The sequence below is a fragment of the Elgaria multicarinata genome, chromosome 20 (assembly GCF_023053635.1).
Source record: "Elgaria multicarinata webbii isolate HBS135686 ecotype San Diego chromosome 20, rElgMul1.1.pri, whole genome shotgun sequence".
Lineage (NCBI taxonomy): Eukaryota > Metazoa > Chordata > Lepidosauria > Squamata > Anguidae > Elgaria > Elgaria multicarinata.
In genome coordinates, this window is record NC_086190.1 from 15,985,239 (window position 1) to 16,007,729 (window position 22,491).

Genomic DNA, 22,491 nt, shown 5'->3' on the forward strand with positions numbered 1-22,491 from the left:
ATTTTAGGATGTTTTTAGGATGTTTTAATCATGTATACTATGTTTTTAATTCAGTTTTCTGTATTTTATACTTATTGTTGTTTCCTGCCTCGATCCAAACGGAGAGGTGGGTAAGAAATAAATTTTTGATGATGATGATGATGTCTGGGAGACGAAGGCACCGTTGGTTGCTCAGGCATCACCCGAATATGAAAACAACCACAACCAGGAAAACGCCAGCTCTGCCCCGGAAGCTTTTTTCAACAAGAGCTGTCGGCGCTTCATGAATGTGCAGCTCCAGTTCTAGCAATTCCAGCTTCCAAAGTCAAACACTCCCACGGAAGGATGAAGATCCAACCTAGGTCGGCGGCTAAAGAGGCCATCATGGCCGAAAGCTCAAGAAAGAAGCGGGAAGGGGGGGAGGAGAGTTTTTGTTTCTCCAAAACTGGATCTGGTCCCTCAGGATGAAAGGAGCTCCCCACTCATGCTATAGAGAATCTCAGGGGGCCCCGTAATGACCTTCAGGCAATGGATTTGCCTTCCCCTTCAGCTCACCAGTGGGAAGGATGTTCTCCCAAGTTCACTGCTGCCCCACAGCACAGAGGTTGGCTTGTTTTCTTGTGCGGGGTTTTTCCGGAGAGCCAGATGGTCCACAGGCACCTTGAAACCAAAAGCGCCTTGCTCGTTCTGCTCCTCTACGGACGGCACGGTTTGACCTGCTTTTGCACCATTTAATCCGCCTGGGGCTGGTGCCTGGCTTATCCCGCCTCAGGGCACGGATGGGATTCAATGACCCAAGGCTGCTCTGCTCTACAGCATCTGCACCGAGCAGATGCGTGAGGCCCCGCAGACGGCAAACACATCTCTTTCCTGCCTTTCTTCCAACACAGGCAAGAAATATGATGAACTACGTTGCATGGTTCCTCACTAGGTCAGGATGCCCCCCCCCTCTGTGCAAGTCCAAAGCCCCCCTTTGGGGGCACGTTTCTCTATCAGCACCCACTTCCCCAATACTGCATGGCAAGACACATCTGAAACCGAGGGGGGAGGTCTCCAAAGCAGTTGGCAATATGGTCCGGAGGTCTGCCGTTCATGCTTAAAATCTCAAATCCTGTCCGAGTCCTTTGACCAACTGAGAGAAGTTCTTTGGAACTCGTCCTCAGTTCCGTCGGACCTTGCCATCGTGGTTTAATCCGGGGTTAAACAACCTACACGTAAGCAAACTACGAATCAAGGGTTGTTTAACCTTTGATTAACTAGGGTAACCGTATGGAAAGGAGGAGAGGGCTCCTGCATCTTTTAGAGTTGTACAGAAAAGGGAATTTCAGCAGGTGTCATTGGTCTGCCTGCAGCACCTGGTGAAATTCCCTCTTCATCACAACAGTTAAAGCTGCAGGAGCCCTGCCCTATTTTGGCTCGGGTCGACTCAGCCTTCCATCCTCTCGAGGTCAGTAAAATGAGTACCCAGCTAGCTGGGGGAAAGGTAATCACGGCCGGGGAAGGCAACGGCAAACCACCCCGCTATAAGGCCTGCCAAGAAAACGTCAGCGAAAGCTGGCGTCCCTCCAAGAGTCAGTAATGACTCAGTGCTTGCATGAGAGGTTCCTTTCCCTTTCCTTCCACTCTAGTATAGCTCTAGCAAGCAAACCTGGCTTAAACTCAGCCTTGACGCAACAGATGCGAGGGGCCTGATGTTACTGGCTTGAAACCAGGTGTGATGCGTTGTCCGAACGCATCGCCAAACCCTGTTTTCGCAATGGACAATCCTCCACTTTGATGTGAAATCCACCACCAAATGGAGAGGGGGGAAAACAGCTTGAGAAGATTTGAAGTAGAGGGCCTGGAGGATTTGAAGTAGAAATCCGTCTTTGAATTGCTAGCATCAGCCATCTCATTCCAGCCCCGTTCCGCAGCGACGGGAGTGGGTGGATTTGGGGGGGGGGGGCGGGAGAGCGAGCATTTAGCCTGATAAATTCCAAGCATGTCACATTCTTTAATTGGGCTTTGAAGTGCGTGTCGCACTGGCTTGGCCACTCACTGCTCCACAGAAAGGGCAGGAATTTCACCCAAACAAACATTTCTGAGTGCCATGAGAAAGAAGGGCATTGAAGGAAGAAGAAAAATCAGTTCACAGAAAGGAGAGCTTTGTTGACGCTCTGCATATTCTGACGGAGCCCAGTGGCCGCAGTTTAAGATGCGCTCTGTATTTCCAGGCCATGGCTCATGGGTACGAAATGTTTCCGCTAGAGCTGCGCAAAGCATCTTTTTGCTTTCTTTTTTTCAATGCCAACCAAAAATAATAACACAGCAGTCCTGCGTTAAAAGCACTGCTTTTCACACACCATGCAGAAAATGCTGGCTCAAGGCTGGACCAGATGATGCTTCTGCAGTCCACAGATGAAAACAGCTGCCCCGTTTTGACGAAACTGCCGGTCGGCGAGGGCGTTCCTCGCAGATGTGATTCAAGTGATGTGGCCACAACCAGCGTGTCCCTTCCATTGAGTGCTCAGGTTTTGCACCTCCATGGTGTTCTTCCAGTCACAGGAAGCTGTTGGGACTATCAACTCTTCTAGTCCCATTATCTAAGGTCTTTTTCCCATCCCCTGCTACCTGATCTTTTTAATGGAGCTGCTGTGGGTTGGGCCTAGGAGCGGCTGCAAGCAAAAGCAGTATTGTTCAAACTTCCTACTCGTCTTTCAAGGCAGTTTTGCCTACTGCTATTTATCTTCTCAATGAGGAATCCTGGACACAATGTTTGAAGATCACATGAACCTTGGGGGTCTCAGACAGGCAGAGGAGGGCCTGACACCCATGGGGGAGTGATACACCTGTCCCAGGCATGGCTCCGAGGTGGGCAGAAAAAATAATGATATAATTATTATCTCTCTTTTCTTGCTCCCTCTCCAGAGGGAGAGGCGGGTAAGAAATAATCATCATTATCAACATCATCATCTCTTACTCATGGCGGTTTTTCTAGACAAATATGACCGGCTTTGCCAAGTCATGCCGTCAATTTATTATTATTTCTTCCAGATGGACGTGACAGCCTTTGCCAGGTCATGCTGTCTTTTACTGATTCAGGAATTTCCTGAACACTGGGCAGCTTTCTGGATGTTGGTATGGATGTACTTTGGGAGGCCAAGTTTCTGAAGATTTTCTATAAAAAAATTTGATGTGATGTCAGGGACTGATGTGACTAACGGAATAACTGTAACTTTTTCCTGCTGCCATAGTTCTTTAACTTCCATAGCCAGCGGTGTATATTTTTCTCTCTTCTCTTCCTTTTCTACAACATTCTTGTCATTAGGTATCACTATGTTAAAGAGGTAAGTGCCTTTTCCTTTTTTGTCTATAACTGTTACGTCTGGTCAGTTGCAGGGTATTGTTTTGTCCATGTGAACTGTTCTGTCCCAGTATATTTCACGATCTGCGTTTTATTTATTATTTATTTATTTATTTATTTATTTATTTATTTTATTACGTTTATATACCGCCCCCCAGCCGAAGCTCTCTGGGCGGTTTACAACAATTAAAAATAGTAGACATTAAAAACATTTTAAAGACATTTTCCAAGATTGTTTCGGGTGAGTATGTAAAGTAGGGTGTTTGTTTGATGGGGTTGAATCTGATGGCCAGTTGTTGGTGAATTATTTTTGCAGCTGTATTGTGTCTGTCTGCATAGTCCATTCCTGCCAGAATTTTACATCCTCCTGTTACATGGTCTATTGTTTCTTGGAATTGATGACATTTCCTTCATGAATCTGTTGTTACACTGTTATTTTTAATGCTGTTGTGGTTACCTCCTTTTCCCCAATACTGGGACTCAAGGTGGCTTTACTAATTTAAAACATATACAATTAAAACATAGAAACAGAAATGTAAAATATCTTGGCCTCTGGGTGTTCTTCCTGTGCTCCAAACTCCATCCATGTTGGGATACAGGGAAATAACAGATGACTGGAAGCCACGGACCTGCTAATTTACACTTCTGTTCTGCCGTTATACTGAGCAGACCTCCCGCAACGCTCTTGCTTGAGTCATGTCAAATGTTCTCTCTTCTCAATCAAGGCTGACATTATACCAATTTAGAAATTAGCCAGCAAACCTACTTACAGGAATTTGTCTGATTCTGTCTGTTAATTGGATCTGACAAGGCCAACGCCCCTCTCTGATCACTGACTCAAGCAGGGCCCATTCCGTTCCTCCTCTGCCGATCAATTAAACTCCCATCCAGCTGAGCACTCCATTACGCACTCACCAGCCACAGCCCGGGTGGCAGCTCCGTTCCCTGCTCTAAACAAACAAGGACCGGCAGTGCAGCAAGAAGACGCAGGCATCAGCAATCACTCATCGGAACATGAGCTACACTCGGAACATGAGCTACACTCGGATCTAGGGTGGGTGGGGAAAAGAGGCTAACAGAAGGACTGGATTTGAAGGGCTATAAGCCCCAGGCCTAGTGATGCTGCCGGAGGGATTTTTATATCCTGCATGCAAGCACTTTTCTTAAAACGGAGACTTGAGAGCCTGTGGAATGGCCAAATTCGGCTTCGATAATGCAGGGCAACTGGAAAAATTCACCCGGCAAAAGGCGTTTAAACCTGGCTATAACATAAGCAATGTTGCCCACGCACTATATTAAGGCTGCCGTTTAACCCCAGGGGATGTTATAGGTGTTTTTTGCATTCTTGAAACAGCAAAAGCAGGGCCAATTCCATGACTGGGTTCGGACGACACAATAACCACTGGTGGGTTAAAGAGCCAACGATGGGTTAAAGAGTCAACGGTTGGTTAGTGTGCCGTCTGTCGGGACTTTCCCACTCTGAAATAACCAACGCAAATAACCAACGAAGTACAGAGTCGATTGTTTGAGTAACCGCTGGTGATCGTGTCGTGTGTTGGGCACCATTGACTATTTCATCGCACACAGTTGGTTATTTTCGGTGACTAAAGTGTCCCCTGACAAAGCAGCAGCTGCCACTCTAGTCCAGCCGGCAGAACTCGCAATGGCTGATGGGATACCAGTGGGAGGACTGAGGGGGGAGAGAGGGGGGACGTGCCAATCAAACACACCATTGACTAATAGTCAACTTGACGCTGGCCTTAATCCACACCACGGTTGATTATAATCCTGTCGTGTGAGGAGTACCCTCAATAATCAACCGTGGAGTTGGCTATTAATGCACCATTGACTATTGTGTTATCCGAATGAGCTTAGTGTAGCACAGCCTTTCTCAACCTGGGGTGCTCCAGATGTGTTGGACTACAACTCCCAGAATGCCCCAGCCAGCTCTGCTGGCTGGGGCATTCTGGGAGATGCAGTCCAACACATCTGGAGTGCCCCAGGTTGAGAACCACTGGTGTAGCAGGTACAAGAATTTCTGAATGTGGAATGTGGAAGATTTGCCATTAGGATTCTAAAATGGATTGTACAACTAAGGCTGCAAGTACTTCAGGTATCATTATTTAGAACAGTGGTCTTCCACTGGTCCAGACCCGAGACCCACCTCGGAAGCCCAACCTGCAACATGGGACCCACTTTCACAAATTCAGTTACCCAACCCGGCGGCAACAGCTTTGCCGCGACTCATCCGGACTGATCTCGTGACCCACTTTCGGGTCGCGACCCAACAGCTGAAGACGACTGATTTAGAAAGCCCTAAGGAACACCCGAAAACAGGGCGACTACTCTGAGCATTCACTTGCAACAAAGCCATCTTTCGTTTCGGTGCACCAGACGCCAAAACGAAGTACAGAAAAACAGTTTCTATTTTTGTGAGAATTAAACACACATGAAGCTTCCTCATGCCAAGACCACCAATCTTTATAGAAAAGGGCGGAGGGCAGGAGGGCAGACTTTAAGCTTATAGGATCTACTTTTCTGTTGTTAATAGAACCCTTAGATCTACCATCTGGAGCCCGATGCAAAAGACATACACGAAGAATTAAAGAATTCTAAGCCTACGCATTTGTTTCCACTACCAGAAGTGAACGGAGCTCACCGTCCTTCTACTGACTTATTTTATTTATTTTCTGTGCTTTTAAACTGCCCAATCGCCAAAGTTCTCTGGGCGGCGTGCAATACATTAAAAACACAAAATTGCAAACATGAAAGCAAAAGAATAAAAGCAGAACAGGATAAAACCAAGCTAAAACCAGCAGCAAAGAATAAAACCATTCACGCACATCAAGCCAAATTCAAACCACCCGCAGAATAAAGAACTAAAAGGCAGAGCATATCCCATAGCTTGGGGGGGAATACAGAAGAAAGTCCTTGAAGAAGAACAAGCTGAAGAAGATCAAGGTCATCTTCTTCAAGTTCTACAGTCAAGCCAGAGAGTCTCACCAAAAGACAGGCTATCTATTGAGCTGGTTCACATGACACAGCAGCTTACTGTGGGTTCATTAACTCACGATTAGTGCCGGTGCATGCAGGACACATGAGGCCACCATTTTGAATATGCAATCTCCGATCAAAGTTGCAGCGTATTAGGCAAACCTGCCCATCACGGGTTAATCAAGCGTTAAACAACCCACACTTAAGCAAACGACTAATCAAAGGTGAAGCGTGGGTTGTTTAACTCTTGATTAACCCACCACGGCTGGGTTTGGACGATATTCCACAACCCCCAAACAGGGATCACATATTCAAAACGGTGGACACATGAACTGCAGCTAATCATGAGTTAATTAACCCACGATAATTCACTGTGTCATGCGAACCGGGTCATTGTGTGTTTGCAGCCCAATTGTGGCTGTTTTATGTAAGGCAAAATAGGAAGTGTAACAAATTTGTTCTCCGACATTTCAGCTCGCTGTGAATATTCCGAGATTTGCTTTCCAATCAAGGACTTGGCCCTTTGAACAATTGTATTAAGTAAAAAAAGGTCGATGCCAACAAACCGCTAATTACAAGCTTACATTAATAGTAATAAAGAGACTTAACACCAAATGGTCCCCTGCACATAATCTCCTTATGGCAGGCCAAGATGCAACCTGTGAGGTGTTTTACATCCTTTTATTTACTGACTGAACCTGACTTTAATGCAAGCTGCTGATTGCTGGCAGAGACCGATCAAAACAGAATAGCAGCAAAAGAAATTCGCCTGGAGCTGCAAATATCTCTCAGGCAGTTCGGCATCTTCACCCAGATATACAGTAGCACAGCCTTTCCCTTCCAGACGTACCCAACCCGATGCCGTCCAAATGCTTTGGACTTCAACTCCCATCAGCCCCAGCCAGCATGGCCAATGGTCAGGAACCCTGGGAGTTGTAGTCCTTAATATCTAGAGGTCACCAGGTTGGCAGCCTAAGGAAGAGCTGCTACGTTTTAAACCATCCATTTTAATTAAGGTACCCCTGATTCCATTCTTTCCATTCCATTCTGCACTGCAGCAAGCAGCCCTGCCATTTGAAGTCCAGCTTCTTATGAAGGATAACCTCCAAATTCTTTTCACAAGTGCTGCTGTTTTACCTGGTTGCCCTACCGTGCACATGTACATGGAGTCTTTCCCATTACCGGGCAACAATTTGAATTTGTCAATGTCAAACACTGCCTCCAACAATCTAATCATTTGGGATGTTCAGTGTGTCCTTAAGCAGGGGTGTCGAACCTTTTAAGTTGAGGGCCGGATTCCATTCTGGAGAAACTCTCGGGGGCCACATTCTAATGGTGGGTGGGGCTGAAGACAAAAGGGGCGGGACCAAAAAGATATCACTATTTTAGCTTCAAGCTCTTACTGCCAGTAACTGTGGCTTAGAAGAAGCATTTCAACCCTTTTAAAATGGGGGCAAAACCACTAAACAAAGATCAGAGGTTGGAAGAAAGGGCCATGGTCCTTTGGGGGAGCCTGGAGGGCCGGATTTGGCCCCGCGAGCCTGAGGTTCAACACCCCTAGCTAAAATATTTGCAACACAGCCCAGTGTTGTGCGAATTAATTCTGCAGTATTCTCCACTCCTTCCTGGAGAAGCACGAGTGAAGACGCTCAGCTGATTCAGATGAAATATCACCCCGTTTGTAGACCCCATGTAAAACCCCTTTCCAATTTGGTGCGGATCTACTGAAATGACACAGTTGGCGTAACACCCAATTCTTCCCGAACCCCAAACAATAAATTGCACATAGCCAGGAGTCCTATTTAGCCCACACGTCTCAGGTTGTTCTGAGTGGGGACCATTAGCAAAGAAAGACCAAGAAATCCCCATACCTGCAAAACGGAGAGGTGCGTCTTTATCCAGTGCTATTAACGGGGGATCCAACAGTACTGTGTTGTCATTTTCTGTAACTATGCCATGGTACGTGGTTTCTATCCATGGTTTGTGCTTGTTAACTATAAAAGAAAGGGAAGGGAGAAAGCAAGGTTAATAATGGCGTGCTCCAAACTTTGTCTCAGTGTATAGTTCCTCTAAAAGAATGATATTTAGGATGCGATCCTGCCACCTGAGGAGGCCGCGCTCTCCTGGAGGCTTCCAACCTGCAGAAGCATCCTTCAAAACAAATGAACTTCCGGGTTTTGACTGCAGTGTCTTTTTCTCCAGCATACCAAAGAGAACTTTATTGCGTGCACAGGGACAACCGTTATACTGGCAGCGTGAAACCATGCACCAAGGCTAATTTGGCCAAAGTTTTGTGGCAAGATGAACATTCACACAGACGGATGATACCTTTCGCCCTACTGCGGCACTGTCTATAACCTCTTTCAGGTTAACGCCCTTGCTGCCAGTAGCTCAGCCTGAAGGGAAACATTTCAACCTTTTAGAATGGGGGAGAAATGCACAGAAACTGGGACGCCACAAAATGATCCCGGGGGGGGGGGGCAGGGGCAGGCCCAAGGGCCAAATTGGGATGCTCAGAGGGCCGGATTTGGCTCCAAGGCTTGAGGTGCCGCACCCTTGCCCTACAGAAAGCAAGACGCCCGCTCAAAATGCCATTACGTTTTGTGCTTACAGGGGTCCTGCCTCGTCTGTTTGAACTTGTAATTTTTTCATTTATCAAAAATATTCGTAAGCGACTTGCAATAAGAAAATCCCAAACTGTAAAAAAGACACAATGATAAAACAGCAAAAAAATGCTTGAAAACAAGGAACGGCAACTATAAAACACCTGGCCTAGACAAGACGAAAAACTTACAACCCAACTGCAGCTATGAACAAAATGTTAAGTACGTAATCAGTCCAGTAGTACATAATCAGGGGAAGGCCAGAGAAAAAAGCAAGTCCTGAGGGCCAGCGTTTGCAATGATGGGTCCTGATGGCAACCCATTCCAAAGGTGGGTTATCCTCCCTGCTATATGGACCTGGTTCACATAACACAACAAGCCAGAGTACAGTTTGAGTATGAGTTGAGTGTAGGTTGTCATTAAACCCTGGGCTGCTGAATTGTGGGTAGCTGTGTTGTGTGAATCCAGCCACGCTAACAAACCATGGTTTGTTAACCACAAACAACCCGCAAGCAGTTCTCAACAATCCACGATTTATCTTTGTGGTGTGTTTGTAGTTAACAAACTGTGGTTGGGTTCACACTGAAACCCATGATTCAACCCATACGGTGACTTGTTGCGTTGTGAGAACCCAAGCACTGGGCTGATTCACACAATCACTGATGCCCAATCGTGACTCATTTAAACCCACAGTGGGTTGCGGAGTGTGCAGACAGCCATTTTGACTATTCAATCCACAGTGGGGGTTGCCATGGTTGGTTGTGTCATCTGAACCCAGCCAGCATGGGTTATTCCAGGGTTAAATAAACATACAGCAAACCACAGCCATGCATGAAAGAGAAGCCACGTTTGAAGAAGACTTGCAAATCAGGGTTTGCAGGCTATAGCAGTGGAGGCTGGTAGCCTATCCCCAAAATAGGTTGGGGAAGGGAGCTCTAAATCGTGTCTTGCCTGTTGTACATTTGGAAGCTCCAACCACAGCTGAGGTTCTGAACACCAATCACCGTAAACTATGGTTTGCTATGAATAAAATGAGCCACAGTGGAATGAAGCCTTAAAGACAAATGCTGTTTCCCCTTCCATCCACAGTGGGCAACATGCACGATGAATCCAATCTTTCATGTACAAGATAATTTATATTCTTTATGTCATTAACGAACACGTGTGTTGACGACAGGGTTTTTTCCTCCCCTACATAACAAATGATCTAGCTGACGTTTCCTACAGTGGAACACTAGAACGATTCCCTATTATGTAGAAATACTTATCTTAGCCCTACAGTTCGATTAATAAGTCATCTTTTTAGAAAGGTTAATATGATTAAGTGCTTTTCAGGACAGATAATGAATTTAAAAGAACCAGATTTTTTCCCCCCGGTTATTGAAATTGGATTAATATTTTTAAGCTTTTGATGTTTGCAACAGAAAGCCAGTTAAAATGCAATCTGGATATTAATACAGAGTAGGTTAATTATAACATTTCCGCATTTAAAGAATAAGTATACAGAATTTTGGACTATAGCCAAATCTAGCTTCCTATGTAAGGAATTATCAGAAGAAAGTTTCACTTTTGGAGGACAGAGTTATTAAATTAGGCTCGGGTGGGAAATAACCATTGTCTAATATTATAAGAGGAACTTCTAGATGGGTAAAACAGATTCAAATTTCAGAAGACGACAAAGCTAAGCTTGTAGGAGAGCCATAATGAAAATATGCAAAGATTCTAAAATAAAATAAAAATCAGAAACCGATCGCTTGTTTCAATTTGAACAAGGTTTGAAATCCAACTTTGAGGGATACTTTTAGGAAGACTTAGGGTGAGGAGCACCCAATGGAGTCCTTCCCCTCCTCTGTTGGCCTACGCATGGTTGCACTAGATCAGAGGTGTACCTAATTGTACCTATATGGCTCGGGTCCAGGTTATGTAGCTGAAAGACCGTATTCTCCCTTATGAGCCTGCCCGTGCTTCGAGATCTTCTGGAGAAGCCCTTCTTTCAGTCCCGCCATCTTCACAGGCACACCTGGTGGGAACAAGGGACAGGACCTTCTCGGTGGCTGCTCCGGTGCTCTGGAACTCTCTTCCCAGGGAAGCTAGGCTGGCTCCCTCCTTGATGGGCTTTCGGAAGCAGGCAAAAACTTGTTTGTTCCGGCAGGCTTTTGAAGAATAATCTGGTCCTCCATCTATGATAAGGACTTGTAAAATTGTTGCGTATTTTAAACGTTTATGTTTTAATATTGTAATTTTTAATTTTTGTACATTTCTTTTCCTAGGTTTAAAATATGTACGTTTTAAATTTTGTAAGGCCGACCTGAGGCCCAGGATTGGGCACAAATAAATATAATAATAATAATAGTTACAAAAGATCGGGGTGGACAACTTCTGGCTCTCCAGATGTTTGACCCTACAACTGCCATTAGCCCTAACAGACATGGTCAGTGGCCAGGAGGCATGGCATTGTAGGCCTAAATATCTGGAGGGCCACAAATTACCCAGCCCTTCAGAGAGTGGAAGGTCAAGTTAAAGTAACTTGGAAGCCAACATGCCAAGGAAAGAGATGACTGGTTGAAAGAAGGAAGGAAGGAAGGAAGGAAGGAAGGAAGGGTGGGTGCATGGAGGTATGCAAGAGCGGTGCCCTTTCTTCTGCAGTAGCCAAGCCACTGCAGTGCACAGGATGCAAACATGCACCAAGGACCAGCCAAGGATGGCAAAGTGCTGGTATTAACATTTAAAGCCCTAAACAGCTTGGGGCCAGGCTATCTGAAGGAACGCCTCCTCCCATATGTACCTGCCCGGACCCTAAGGTCATCCTCAGGGGTCCTTCTCCGCAAGCCCCTGCCAAAGGAAGTGAGGCAGGTGGCTACCAGGAGGAGGGCCTTCTCTGCTGTGGCACCCCGGCTGTGGAATGAGCTCCCTAAGGAGGTTCGCTTGGCACCTACATTATACACCTTTAGACCCCAGGTGAAGAACTTTTTATTCTCCCAGCATTTTAACAGTCTATAAATAAATTTTAACTTGGTGTTTTAAATTTGTAATTTTGCATTGCTGCTGTTTTTATCTGGGTGAGCTTTTATATTGTATTTTATATTATAGTTTTATACTTTGAATGGTTTTAATTTTTGTGAACCGCCCAGAAAGCTCCGGCTATTGGGCGGTATAGAAATGTAATTAATTAATTAATTAATTAAGGGTCCAGGGGTGGGTGGGTGCACGAGATACTTCTATATTACTTTATCTAGTTTTTTAATTTTATTATTGCGGTATATTAAGTTGATGTAACGTGATTATTGTATGTGTAATAAAATTCAAATAAAAACTATTAAAATAAATAAATAAATAAATAAAATAAAGGAAGGATTGGAAGAGCACTAGGCCTTATGCCAATTTCCATCATCCCCCCTGCCACAGGAGGAATCATCCCCAGAGGAGCAGCTAGAGTTCACGGAGATCAAGAGAACTCCAGAACAGGCCATGTGAGAAGAGCAGGAGGAGCCTGGGCCATCAGGTAAGATCGATGCAGGTCCATACCTATGAGGGGCAGAGGACTCTGACCCTGAGGCAGAGCGATGTCCTGGCCCCCAGGAGCATCGTCACCTTAAGAAGCAGGCCAGTAGGGCTCCTTTGAGAAGGAGTGCTCGATTACAAAGGAAAACACCTCATGAGCAGGACTCCTGCCAGAGAGCTACAGCTGAGCCCTGGATGGGGCTCAAGAGGCTCTGGCTATGTAAGCCATTAGTTTCAGCCTAGCCGTGCTGGAAAAAACACTGTTCCTGAAGCTCCTGCACCTTGACCTTGACTTGTGTTCTGGCCTTCTGGTTATTAACTTTTGAACCTATGCCTGGCACTATGCTTTTGGAATTCTGATTTATACTTCACTGATATCCCGTACATTTGACCTTGGCTACGTCTCTGACGTCTCCCAGGAAAATCCATGTTTGCCTAGTAAACAGTATTTGCCTGGCTTAGAAACCTACCCAGGCACAGCGGGAAATCTCGCCCTGTGCGCAGAGCTGTGCCTGCACAGGGAAGCCCTTAATTCTTGAAGGTGGAGTGAGGTGATCAAGTTCCCAAATTACATCAGTTTTATCCCTTATCCAAAGCCCCAAAGGCTCAGTATCTATAACTGGTTTACACTGCAGGAAAAATCAAATTAGGACACTGCGGGCAGTATCCAGCACTGGCAGTCTGCTAGTGTCAATCACGTTGTGCTAGCAGGAAGAGGCGCTAGAACCATAGGAAGCTGGTACTTGATAGCATAACCCTGGAAATAAGCACAAATTAGTGCTTCCTTAACAAGACACATCAGCGGAACTCCCTTCCACACGCTTCAGCGACGTCTCCCATTCTGGAAGCGCTAGTTTCCGGGGTTAGGCTATCAAGCATCAGCTTCCCGTTGTGCTAACAGTCGTTCCCACTAGCGCAACGGCAACACTGGATAGCACCACGTCCATTTGATATTTTGGCAAGCGAATTGGGGAAACCTGCTTGAGAAATCTCCATTTTATATGCCCAACCTTCCAACAGATAAGAAAGGTGGTGAAAATGTTTAACAAGAGACCCCAGAAGTACAGCAGGCTCTGCCTCAAAAGACACTCACCAAGTCACTTAGTCGCTGTTAATCTTCTGTCACATAAGCAAGGATAAGTTCCGCTGGTTTTCTTGAAATACAATATTCTGCACTAGCTTCCAGAGAGCCTGCTGGAATCAGCTGCAAATCCCATGATAAGATGCGACAGCGTTACAGCCTAGCTCACATTTAATCCAAACGAGGAAGAAAATGTTCCTTGACAGACAAGAGAACATAACCTAAAAATGACGTCCGTTTGGAGGTGACAATTTTGAAAGTAGTTTCAGAACTCGATTGATGAAAAGCCTGACTTTATTCTTAAATAAGTATTTAGAGGAGAATGATACACACACACAAACACTCGAAAAAACTTAAGGGAAGGAAAGGAACCTCTCGTGCAAGCACGGAGTCATTACTGACTCTTGGAGGGACGCCAGCTTTCACTGACTTTTTCTTGGCAGGCCTTATAGCGGGGTGGGTTGCCGTTGCCTTCCCCGGCCGTTATTACCTTTCCCCCAGCTAACTGGGTACTCATTTTACTGCAAGACAATGTCCTGATGACCATACCAAGCAAGGGTATATTTTATTTTCAGGATTACTTCTCACCTTTCTTTTAAAGACACCCCAGGCGTTCACCTGGGGGTTAGTAAAGATCGCCTGGGATGAGTAAGGATCAGGAAGGAAAGATTTCGCTTTCTGACTAGCAGTGTGCCATAAATGGCTAACACTGGCATCTGTGTGGAAGCAGGTTAGTATTTATTTATAAAAATGGTGCACAACCACAAAATATTTAACAGTGAACACACTAGGAAAAACTAACAGATTAAAAGCAATGGCAGAGATAGGGGATCCATTAAGGCTAAAGAAGCCTTCATACAAAGTTTAATTTCTCCAAAAAAAGAAAAGAAAAGTGGACCCAGAGAAAAGACGTCCTATAGAATTCAAGGTTTGGGGGTAGCTAAGGTGAGAGGAGAGATGCTCCTAAAGGCTATTATTTTGGACCAAGGTGTTCAAAATGTCGTGTGCAAGTTCTCAAATTACACACTGCTCCGCCTTGGGCCGGATGCCCAAGCAGTGTGCGTTGGGACAAGGAACTGTTTCTCTAGCAATCTGTGTATTCCTAACAATGCTGGAAATACAGGTGTGACCACGCCCGCACCGCAGGGCCGGCGCTACCATTAGGCCAACTAGGCAGCTGCCTAGGGTGCAGACCTCAGAGGGGCGCAGTACTGCCCTTTAAGGGTCACAGTTTTATACAAATTAGCTTTTCTAAGGAAAAAAACATAATAAAAGGAAAGTATACTAGTTCAGAAACTCTTCTTGAACAGCAGAATCAAAGTTGGCAATTTTGGGGGTGGGGGGGTGGGCAAGCAGCTTGCCTTGCCTAGGGCACAAAATAGTCTGGCAACGGCCCTGCCCGCATGTGCCAGTATTTTCTAAATGAGCACACTTTTAACACACTGCCTTGATGAAGGGACCTCTAACTTCAAATTTTATCAAGTGGTCTGTCAATCAAGACATGGTATCTATTCTGAAAATGGTGTCTTTTGGAGTTGCTCAGCACAGACTTACAGGTCAGTTACGGCATTTGAACGGTTGCCAGTTCAACAGATTGCCAGTTTCTACTTCCTAAGTCTGGACTATAAAAGATTGGAGCCATAAAACCAGTCGAGTAGCAGTACCCAGGAAGTTCAAGTGATTTATGAGGTTTCCGGTGGTGGTGGTATCTATTGTAAACCAAACCGCAAACAACTTTCTTATCATGATTAACCTGCACATCTGAGGATACAGTTTCCCTCACATCTAAACTTTCTTCAACTTTCTCTTAGACATGCCTTGAGATTTAAGTAACTGACCAGATTGTATTGTCTCCAAAATGTTGGCTGCCCCATAATGCTGAGAAAAGATGGAGTTCAGAAAACTTTGTCCATTCAAAGATGGAAAGGTATATGGGTACCATTGGGATGAACTGGATAATGCAATGGTGCTAGCTGACCGTAAAACTGAACGAGATGCTTAGAAGGGTACTGCAACAAAAGAAAATAGTGATGGATACACTTGCCCATCATATGTGAGTATGTGAGAGAGAGAGGGAGATCCTCTCTTCTCGATCCTCCCAGAGTGCAGGACACGGGGCCTACAAGGCCATCGAGTCCAACCCCCTGCTCAATGCAGGAATCCACCCTAAAGCATCCCTGACAGAGGGTTGTCCTGCTGCCTCTTGAAGGCCGCTAGTGTGGGAGAGCCCACAACCTCCCTAGGTAACTGATTCCACTGTCATACTGCTCTAACAGTCAGGAAGTTTTTCCTGATGTCCAGCTGGAATCTGGCTTCCTTTAACTTGAGCCTGTTATGAAGCTGATTGGTGGGAGATTCAGGACAGATAAAAGGACTTCTTCACACAGCACAGAGTTAAACTAGGGAATTCACTTCCACAAGGTGTATTGATGGCTTTAAAAGGGGGCCGGGCAAATTCATGGGAGGATGAAGTTATCAGTGGCTACTAGTCATGATAGCTATATTCTACCCCCAGTATCAGAGGCAGTAGGCCCATGTACACCAGTTGCTGGGGAGCATGGGTGAGAGGGAGCTGTTGCCCTCACGCCCTGCTGGTGGTTTCTCATTGGTGCAGCTAGTTGGTCACTGTGTGAACAGAATGCTGGACCAGAGAGACCCTTGGTCTGATCCAGCAGGGCTCTTCTGATGTTCTTACATTCCCACCCCTGTTTCAAGCAAACACACACACAGAGCTAGGAATCTCAGAAGCTGCCCAGGGCCATGACAGCCCCCCCCCCCCCCAAAAAAGCATACATCTTTGTGTGAGCGTTTTTAGAACCAGCTCAAACTCTGGAAAACATCTGACAGCTGCAAGTTCAGCCGCTGTAGACCACTACCCAAGGATCAGTAGCATCACAAGCCTTTGTGACGTACTACAGGGTGGATCTTCACAAGCCCTTACACAGTCTTCTGCTGCTGCTTTTTTGCAGTACGGCGCACCTAGGCTTCACTGCTTTAAAGAAGACGAACCGTTTCTATTCACTGTCCCTGCTACCGATTTTTGTCTCTCTCTCTCTCCCCAACTGCAATCTTCTCAGACACAAAGCAGGCTAGATTAACCAACTACAGTAGCCAGCACAGGTTTCCACACAGAAGGGATCATAAATACGTTCTTAATATGATGCGCCAGCTGAAATACTGCAGCTTTTGTTACTAAAATAGGTCTTGGAGATTAAAGCAGAAAAAAAGAAGAAACTCTCAGACCCTGCAGATATGTTCTGTAATTAAGATTTAATGACATTTTTGGAAGTGTGGCGGGGGGGAATAGATCACATCATCCAAAATGTTCTTAACACACTGAAAAGAACATGAAGCATTATCTTTTTTCTCTCTTTTTTTTTTTAAAGGTTAATGCAGCTCCACTGGAGAGGTGAAAACCCTTATTGATTCGGTTGAATACTGGACGGTTTCCAAGGGTCAAGTGGATCAGAACTCCAGTTTTAGGTTTTTTTTCCCTGGCAAATGAAGTATGTTATTTCACTCCTACAGCTGAAGATGCCCTTCCATCTCGCTTGCAAATCCGACACCTGGAATTGGATTTGTCAAACCACCGCTTCAAAGCCTTCGCCCTCCACCAAGGCTGCCTTTTGAGGGTCAACCCTTCCTGGATTTCCCCCCAGCCTAAGTTAACTCTTTGCTGCACAGATCAAAGGAAGGGGTGCTTCTGTGAGTTCAGCTAGCCCCCCAATACATCTGCAGCTCCATTGGCCCCCCCCCTCCCGCTGGAGCAAAGAGCCTGAACCTGAGACGTTATTTAATTTATATCGGTATCCCCTTTCCCCTCCCACAAAGAGCTTAGAGAGGCAATACATGGATTTTCTTCCCATTCCAATTTTATCCTCACAACCAGGCAAGCAAGCGGACAACTGACCCAAGGTGACTTAGCAAGCTTCACGGCTAAGTGGGGATTTGAACTTAGGTCTCTCCCCAGTCCTAGCTGCTCAGCCACAACCCCAAACTGGATGGTCAACTACCAGAAGAGACTGCTCTATACTTTTATTATTTTATTATTTTAATTTTTGTGAACCGCCCAGAGAGCTTCGGCTATTGGGCGGTATAAAAATGTAATAAATAAAATAAATAAATAAATAAATAAATAAATACATAAAAAATACCCCCCACCCCCCAGATCCCTATTCTAACTGCACTCTTGAGAAGGCTTTTGCTAGGAAGCTGCATTAGCTAAAAAGGAGAGGGCCTTTTCAGTGGTGGCCCCCCAATTATGGAATGATCTCCCCGATGAGCCTCGCATGGCACCAACATTATCTTTTTGGCACCAGGTCAAGACTTTTCTCTTCTCCCAGGTGTTTAACAGCATTTAACAACATATGCTTAAGTTTTTGGGTTTTTTAATGGACCCCAGAACTGTTGTTGTTAAAGCGGATACTGTTGTTTTTATATTTTTGATGGTTTAAAATTTTGTAAACTTTTTTAATGTTCACTGTTTTTAACTTTTGTAAACCGCCCAGAGAGCTTCGGCTGTGGGGCGGTATATACATTTAATAAATAAATAAATAAAAGTGGGGTATGTGCACATTCCCCATCTGCACTGTCTTATTACAAGTTACCCTTAATTTTAGGTTTCAGCCGCCGCACCCAATGCAAGCAAGGCAAACAGATCCTGCCCTACCAGTTTAAAATGGCTCCAAGCCGTTCCTTGACAGTGCAACATTGCCTCAGCTTGATGGGCCCAGGGATGCCCATTCTGGCACTGACTGCATGCACGCAGGATTAGGCCACTGCCCAAGTCAGTTGAGGGCGCAAGACTATCGGGATGTCTGTCAGCCTCCGAATCCTATGCAGGGATCTTATGCAGAGTGGGAGGAGTGCAGAGGTGATCTCCACCTCTGCATTCTACTCATCTGCATTTGTGCTAGATGGGCACTTGGTGCTAGACGGGCACTTTGCGCTAGACGGGCACTTTGCGCTAGACGGGCACTTTGCGCTAGACGGGTTCTGCGGAGCGGGAGGGAAGGAGGCAGGGGTGGCTGGCGGATTCTTTATAAGCTGGTCACCCCAGTTTTCTCCCCTCCCACAGAGCTGTGCCCCTTTCTCTCCTCCCATAGGTTCCCTTTGAAACCTCCAAGAGGCAACTGGCACGGTTCTCTCATGCCAGCTGTAAGGGGAGGGGAGCTCAGACTCCTGGATTCAAGGTCTCCAACCTCTGATCCAAGAATCCAAACTATCTTATGCTTGCCCCCAGATACTCTCTAGGGGCCACAGGACTGCTCTCTAAAAGGTTACTCCTTCTACTATAACCCTTGGGCCGAAGAATAAGAACTCAAAAGGACAGTGGTATGCATATATCTTTATTTATTACATTACATTTCTATACCTCCCTTTAGCCAAAGCTCTCTGGGTGGTTCACAAAACAAAACTTAAAGCCAACAAATACACAGTCAGACATAATACTAAAAACTTTAAGTTTAAAACAGAATCAAACCAAAGTAAAAAAATAATAATGATAAAAGCCAGCAACAGTGCAAAGATCTCAAAATGCATTCATTCTCTGGGGAGAGGAATTTTACAATCAGGACACCACTACTGAAAAGGCCCTGTCCTTTGTAGCCACCTGCCTTACTTTATTCAGAGGGAGCACCTAAAGCACCCTAAGATAATCTTAAGGTTGGGGCAGATATAATATATAAAATATGTACCTGTTCGTGTGTGTACACACACACACACACACACACACACACACAGACCAGGCAGGTATTTATCCTCCACTATTTTCTTTTGCTTCAGTATCCTTCAAAGCATCTCATCCAATTTTACCAGTCAGGTAACAGCATTGCCTTATCCAGTTCATCCCAATGTGTTAATTCTATATATGTTTCAATAGAGGCAATACAAGCTGATTAGTTACTTAAATCTCAGGGCACACCTAAGAGAAAGTTGAAGAGAGTTTAGGTGTGAGAGCCAATGTTGGTGTAGTGGCTAGAGTGTTGGACTGGGAGCATGAGATCTGGGTTCTAGTCGCCTCTAGGCCATGGAAACCCACTGGGTGACTTTGGGCCAGTCACAGACTCTCAGCCCAACCTACCTCACAGGGTTGTTGTTGAGGATAAAATGGAGAGGAGGAGGAGGTTTATGTATGTGGGTTCCTTGGAGGGAAGAAAGGCAGGATATAAATGTAATAATAAATAAATGTGAAGGAAACAGAGACGTGCAGGGAAATCATGATAAGAAAGTAGTCTGTGGTTTGGTTTACGACAGAAGCCGCTGCCACCGGAAACCTCAGAACTTGTTTAAGGTCTACGACAATTTCCTGGGTACTGCTATTCATCTGGTTTTATGGCTCTAACCATTTAGGGTCTAGACCGAGAAAGTAGAAACTGGCACTCAGTGTTGAACAGGCAACAGTTCAAATGGCCTACCTGATCGGTAAAGTCACTGCTGAGCAACTTCAATATCATCTATCACTCATAAGAACATCAGAAGAGCCCTGATGCTGGATCAGACCAAGGGTCCATCTAATCCACCATTCTGTTCAGCAACCAACCAGCTGTTGACCTAGAACACAGGAGAGAGTGGAGAGTCCACAGGAGAGTCCACTCTCTCCTGGACTAGCTCCCCAACAACTGGTGTACATAGGCTAATTCAACACGCCAGCTTTTTACTGCCTGTGAAAAAGCCATTTTTCCTTCCAAGTGCATTATCAACAAACCTCAAATAGCATATGTAATTGCTTTCCCAAATGCAGAATGTTTAAAGAGAAACTTGAACAATTAAGACAGCGGTTCTCAACCTGTGGGTCGGGATCCCTTTGGGGGTCGAATGACCCTTTCACAGGGGTCGCCTAAGACCATCGGAAAACACATATTTCCGATGGTCTTAGGAAACTGTATTGACTGAACTATGTCATGTATCATCTTTTGTATTATTAAAGCTATTGTTATGTATTATTTTCATTAGCAAACCATCCCATGACAATGGATCGTGTAGGGAAGAACAAAAATAATTTTATGGTTGGGGGTCACCACAACATGAGGAACTGTATTAAAGGGTCGCGGCATTAGGAAAGTTGAGAACCACTGAATTAAGAGAAGACCTAGTTAATCAAAGCTCATCACAAAAACATGGAAACTGTCCAAGACCTATTCACCTAGTCGCCGGTAGCAAGTAAGAATCCCCTCCAGATAACCAGGCACTGATGTTTTACAAATGTTCACTTCGTCCTCTGCTTATATCGCAAGGAACTACCACAGGCACATGTGAGTAAAACTTTCATTTGCACAAGGCTATATAAAAAGGTAAGTCTCTCGTTTTATTGTAAGCCTCGTGAGGGCAGAGTTATGCAACCGCTTTCCAATAAATTACCTCTGCGCTGTGTGGATTAAAAGGAATACTCAAGACTTTCCCCTTTAAAGTGCATTTTAAAGCAAGTTTCCCAGGCCCAAACAAAAGCATTCTCCTGCAGTGTTCCCACTGTGCTAAAAACTGCAGGAGCAGAAACAAAAGGGGCGAACCTGAGAAGAGCTGCTTTTATCTGCACAAAGAAACGAACAGTGAGAAGGGCCGTCCATTTAAAAGTGTACAAGTCTTGCTGGTAATTTAGATCCAGCAGTCCAGGTTTCACAACCGGCTTTAGCAATGCACCAAACTGAGAGAATATTACTGAATCCCAAAATGGAAGCTTTTGAGAAGGCGTGGTTGCATAGCATCAAAACAAAACGCAAGCCCTGTAGGATTGGAAGCCATAAACTATTCACCAGTTCCATCCAGTTAATTCCTAGGATTTAAACGCATAATGCATCTCCAAGCTTCCAGTCTTAAATCAGCAATTCTCCGCAGCAGTCCTGAACACAGCTACAAACATACCAATGAATCGAAGGCCTGAGTAGTTTTAAATAAGCCGAGCAAAGCTCCAAACCCTGACAACTGAAGTAGCAGGCATCAATTCAGCAAACCATCGGAGGGGCGAATCTATACGTGAACAGCATTAATCCAAACTGTGCTAAATGGGGGACCGGAAGTGGTTGATACCGGAAAATCCGACACAGCCGTGAATCTCTTTGTTGTGAAAACGCTGTTTCAGCACTTCCAGGTTAGAAATAAACAACCCGGCTGCCAACTGGACACAACCCTCATTAAAAACCAGGGTAGAATTTTTTAACAGCTTTGCCATTAGCCGGCGGGGTGGGACGGGACGGAATATAAATATTTACATTTTGATAGTGAACTAAAAGAACCTGTTTGCTCACAAAACTCTTAGAATATGAATTAACTCTTCAGGTATGCACCAAATAAACCAAGGAGGGAGGATCAGATCAGTGATATATGTAGTATCTTTGCAGGTGAGTAGGTCAAGCAACAAAATTGATGCAAGTACCTAGGTTCACTTGCCCACATATATCTACGCTTGCCATCTGTGGTGAACTGCCCACTTGAAGAAACTCTATTTATTAAAGGCCCCGTTCAGACAACACGCTAAACCATGCTGCTTAACCACAAAATGGTTAACGGAATGCATTAAGGTGCCGTTAACCATTTTGCGGTTAAGCAGCATGGTTTAGCGTGTTGTCTGAACCAGGGCAAAGCTTCCTTATCTGGTCGCCTGGAAGCAATCCTTGCTCACCATAGACAACCAAGCCTAGATTGGGTTTCCTCCTCAACAGCCTTCAGTTTTCACGATCAAGCCGCTTAAAGCACTGTGGAAAGGATGGACTTTTATATTTTTTTAAAATGCATATGTGTGTCCAAAGACTCTTAATCATTACCTTATTGTAAGTATGGAACAAAGGGGAGCATATATTGCAGTCTTACAAATTAGTCCAAAAAGGTTACTAGTCCATAAGAAATCCTAACTAGACTGCCTGCCACAAATACATATATTACGGGATAATAAAAATGTGGTGAAAGCAGTGATGCCGATGGTAATCAACTTATAAAAGCTTCCCTGCTTGGGTTTCAGCAGGAAATTGTCACTAGTCTCCAGCGGATATTTACTA

The 22,491-nt window shown here is 45.1% G+C and overlaps 1 protein-coding gene across 4 annotated transcripts in view; it reads right to left on the reverse strand.

Moving 5' to 3' along the window:
• CLSTN1 (calsyntenin 1) overlaps positions 1-22,491 on the reverse strand; it is a 72,484-nt gene that overhangs the window by 45,375 nt on the left and 4,618 nt on the right. For all 4 annotated transcript variants that reach the window (XM_063145545.1, XM_063145543.1, XM_063145544.1 and 1 more), the window contains exon 2: positions 8,188-8,310. In XM_063145545.1, the coding sequence (XP_063001615.1) occupies positions 8,188-8,310 (123 nt within the window). The remainder of the gene's footprint in view (positions 1-8,187; positions 8,311-22,491) is intronic.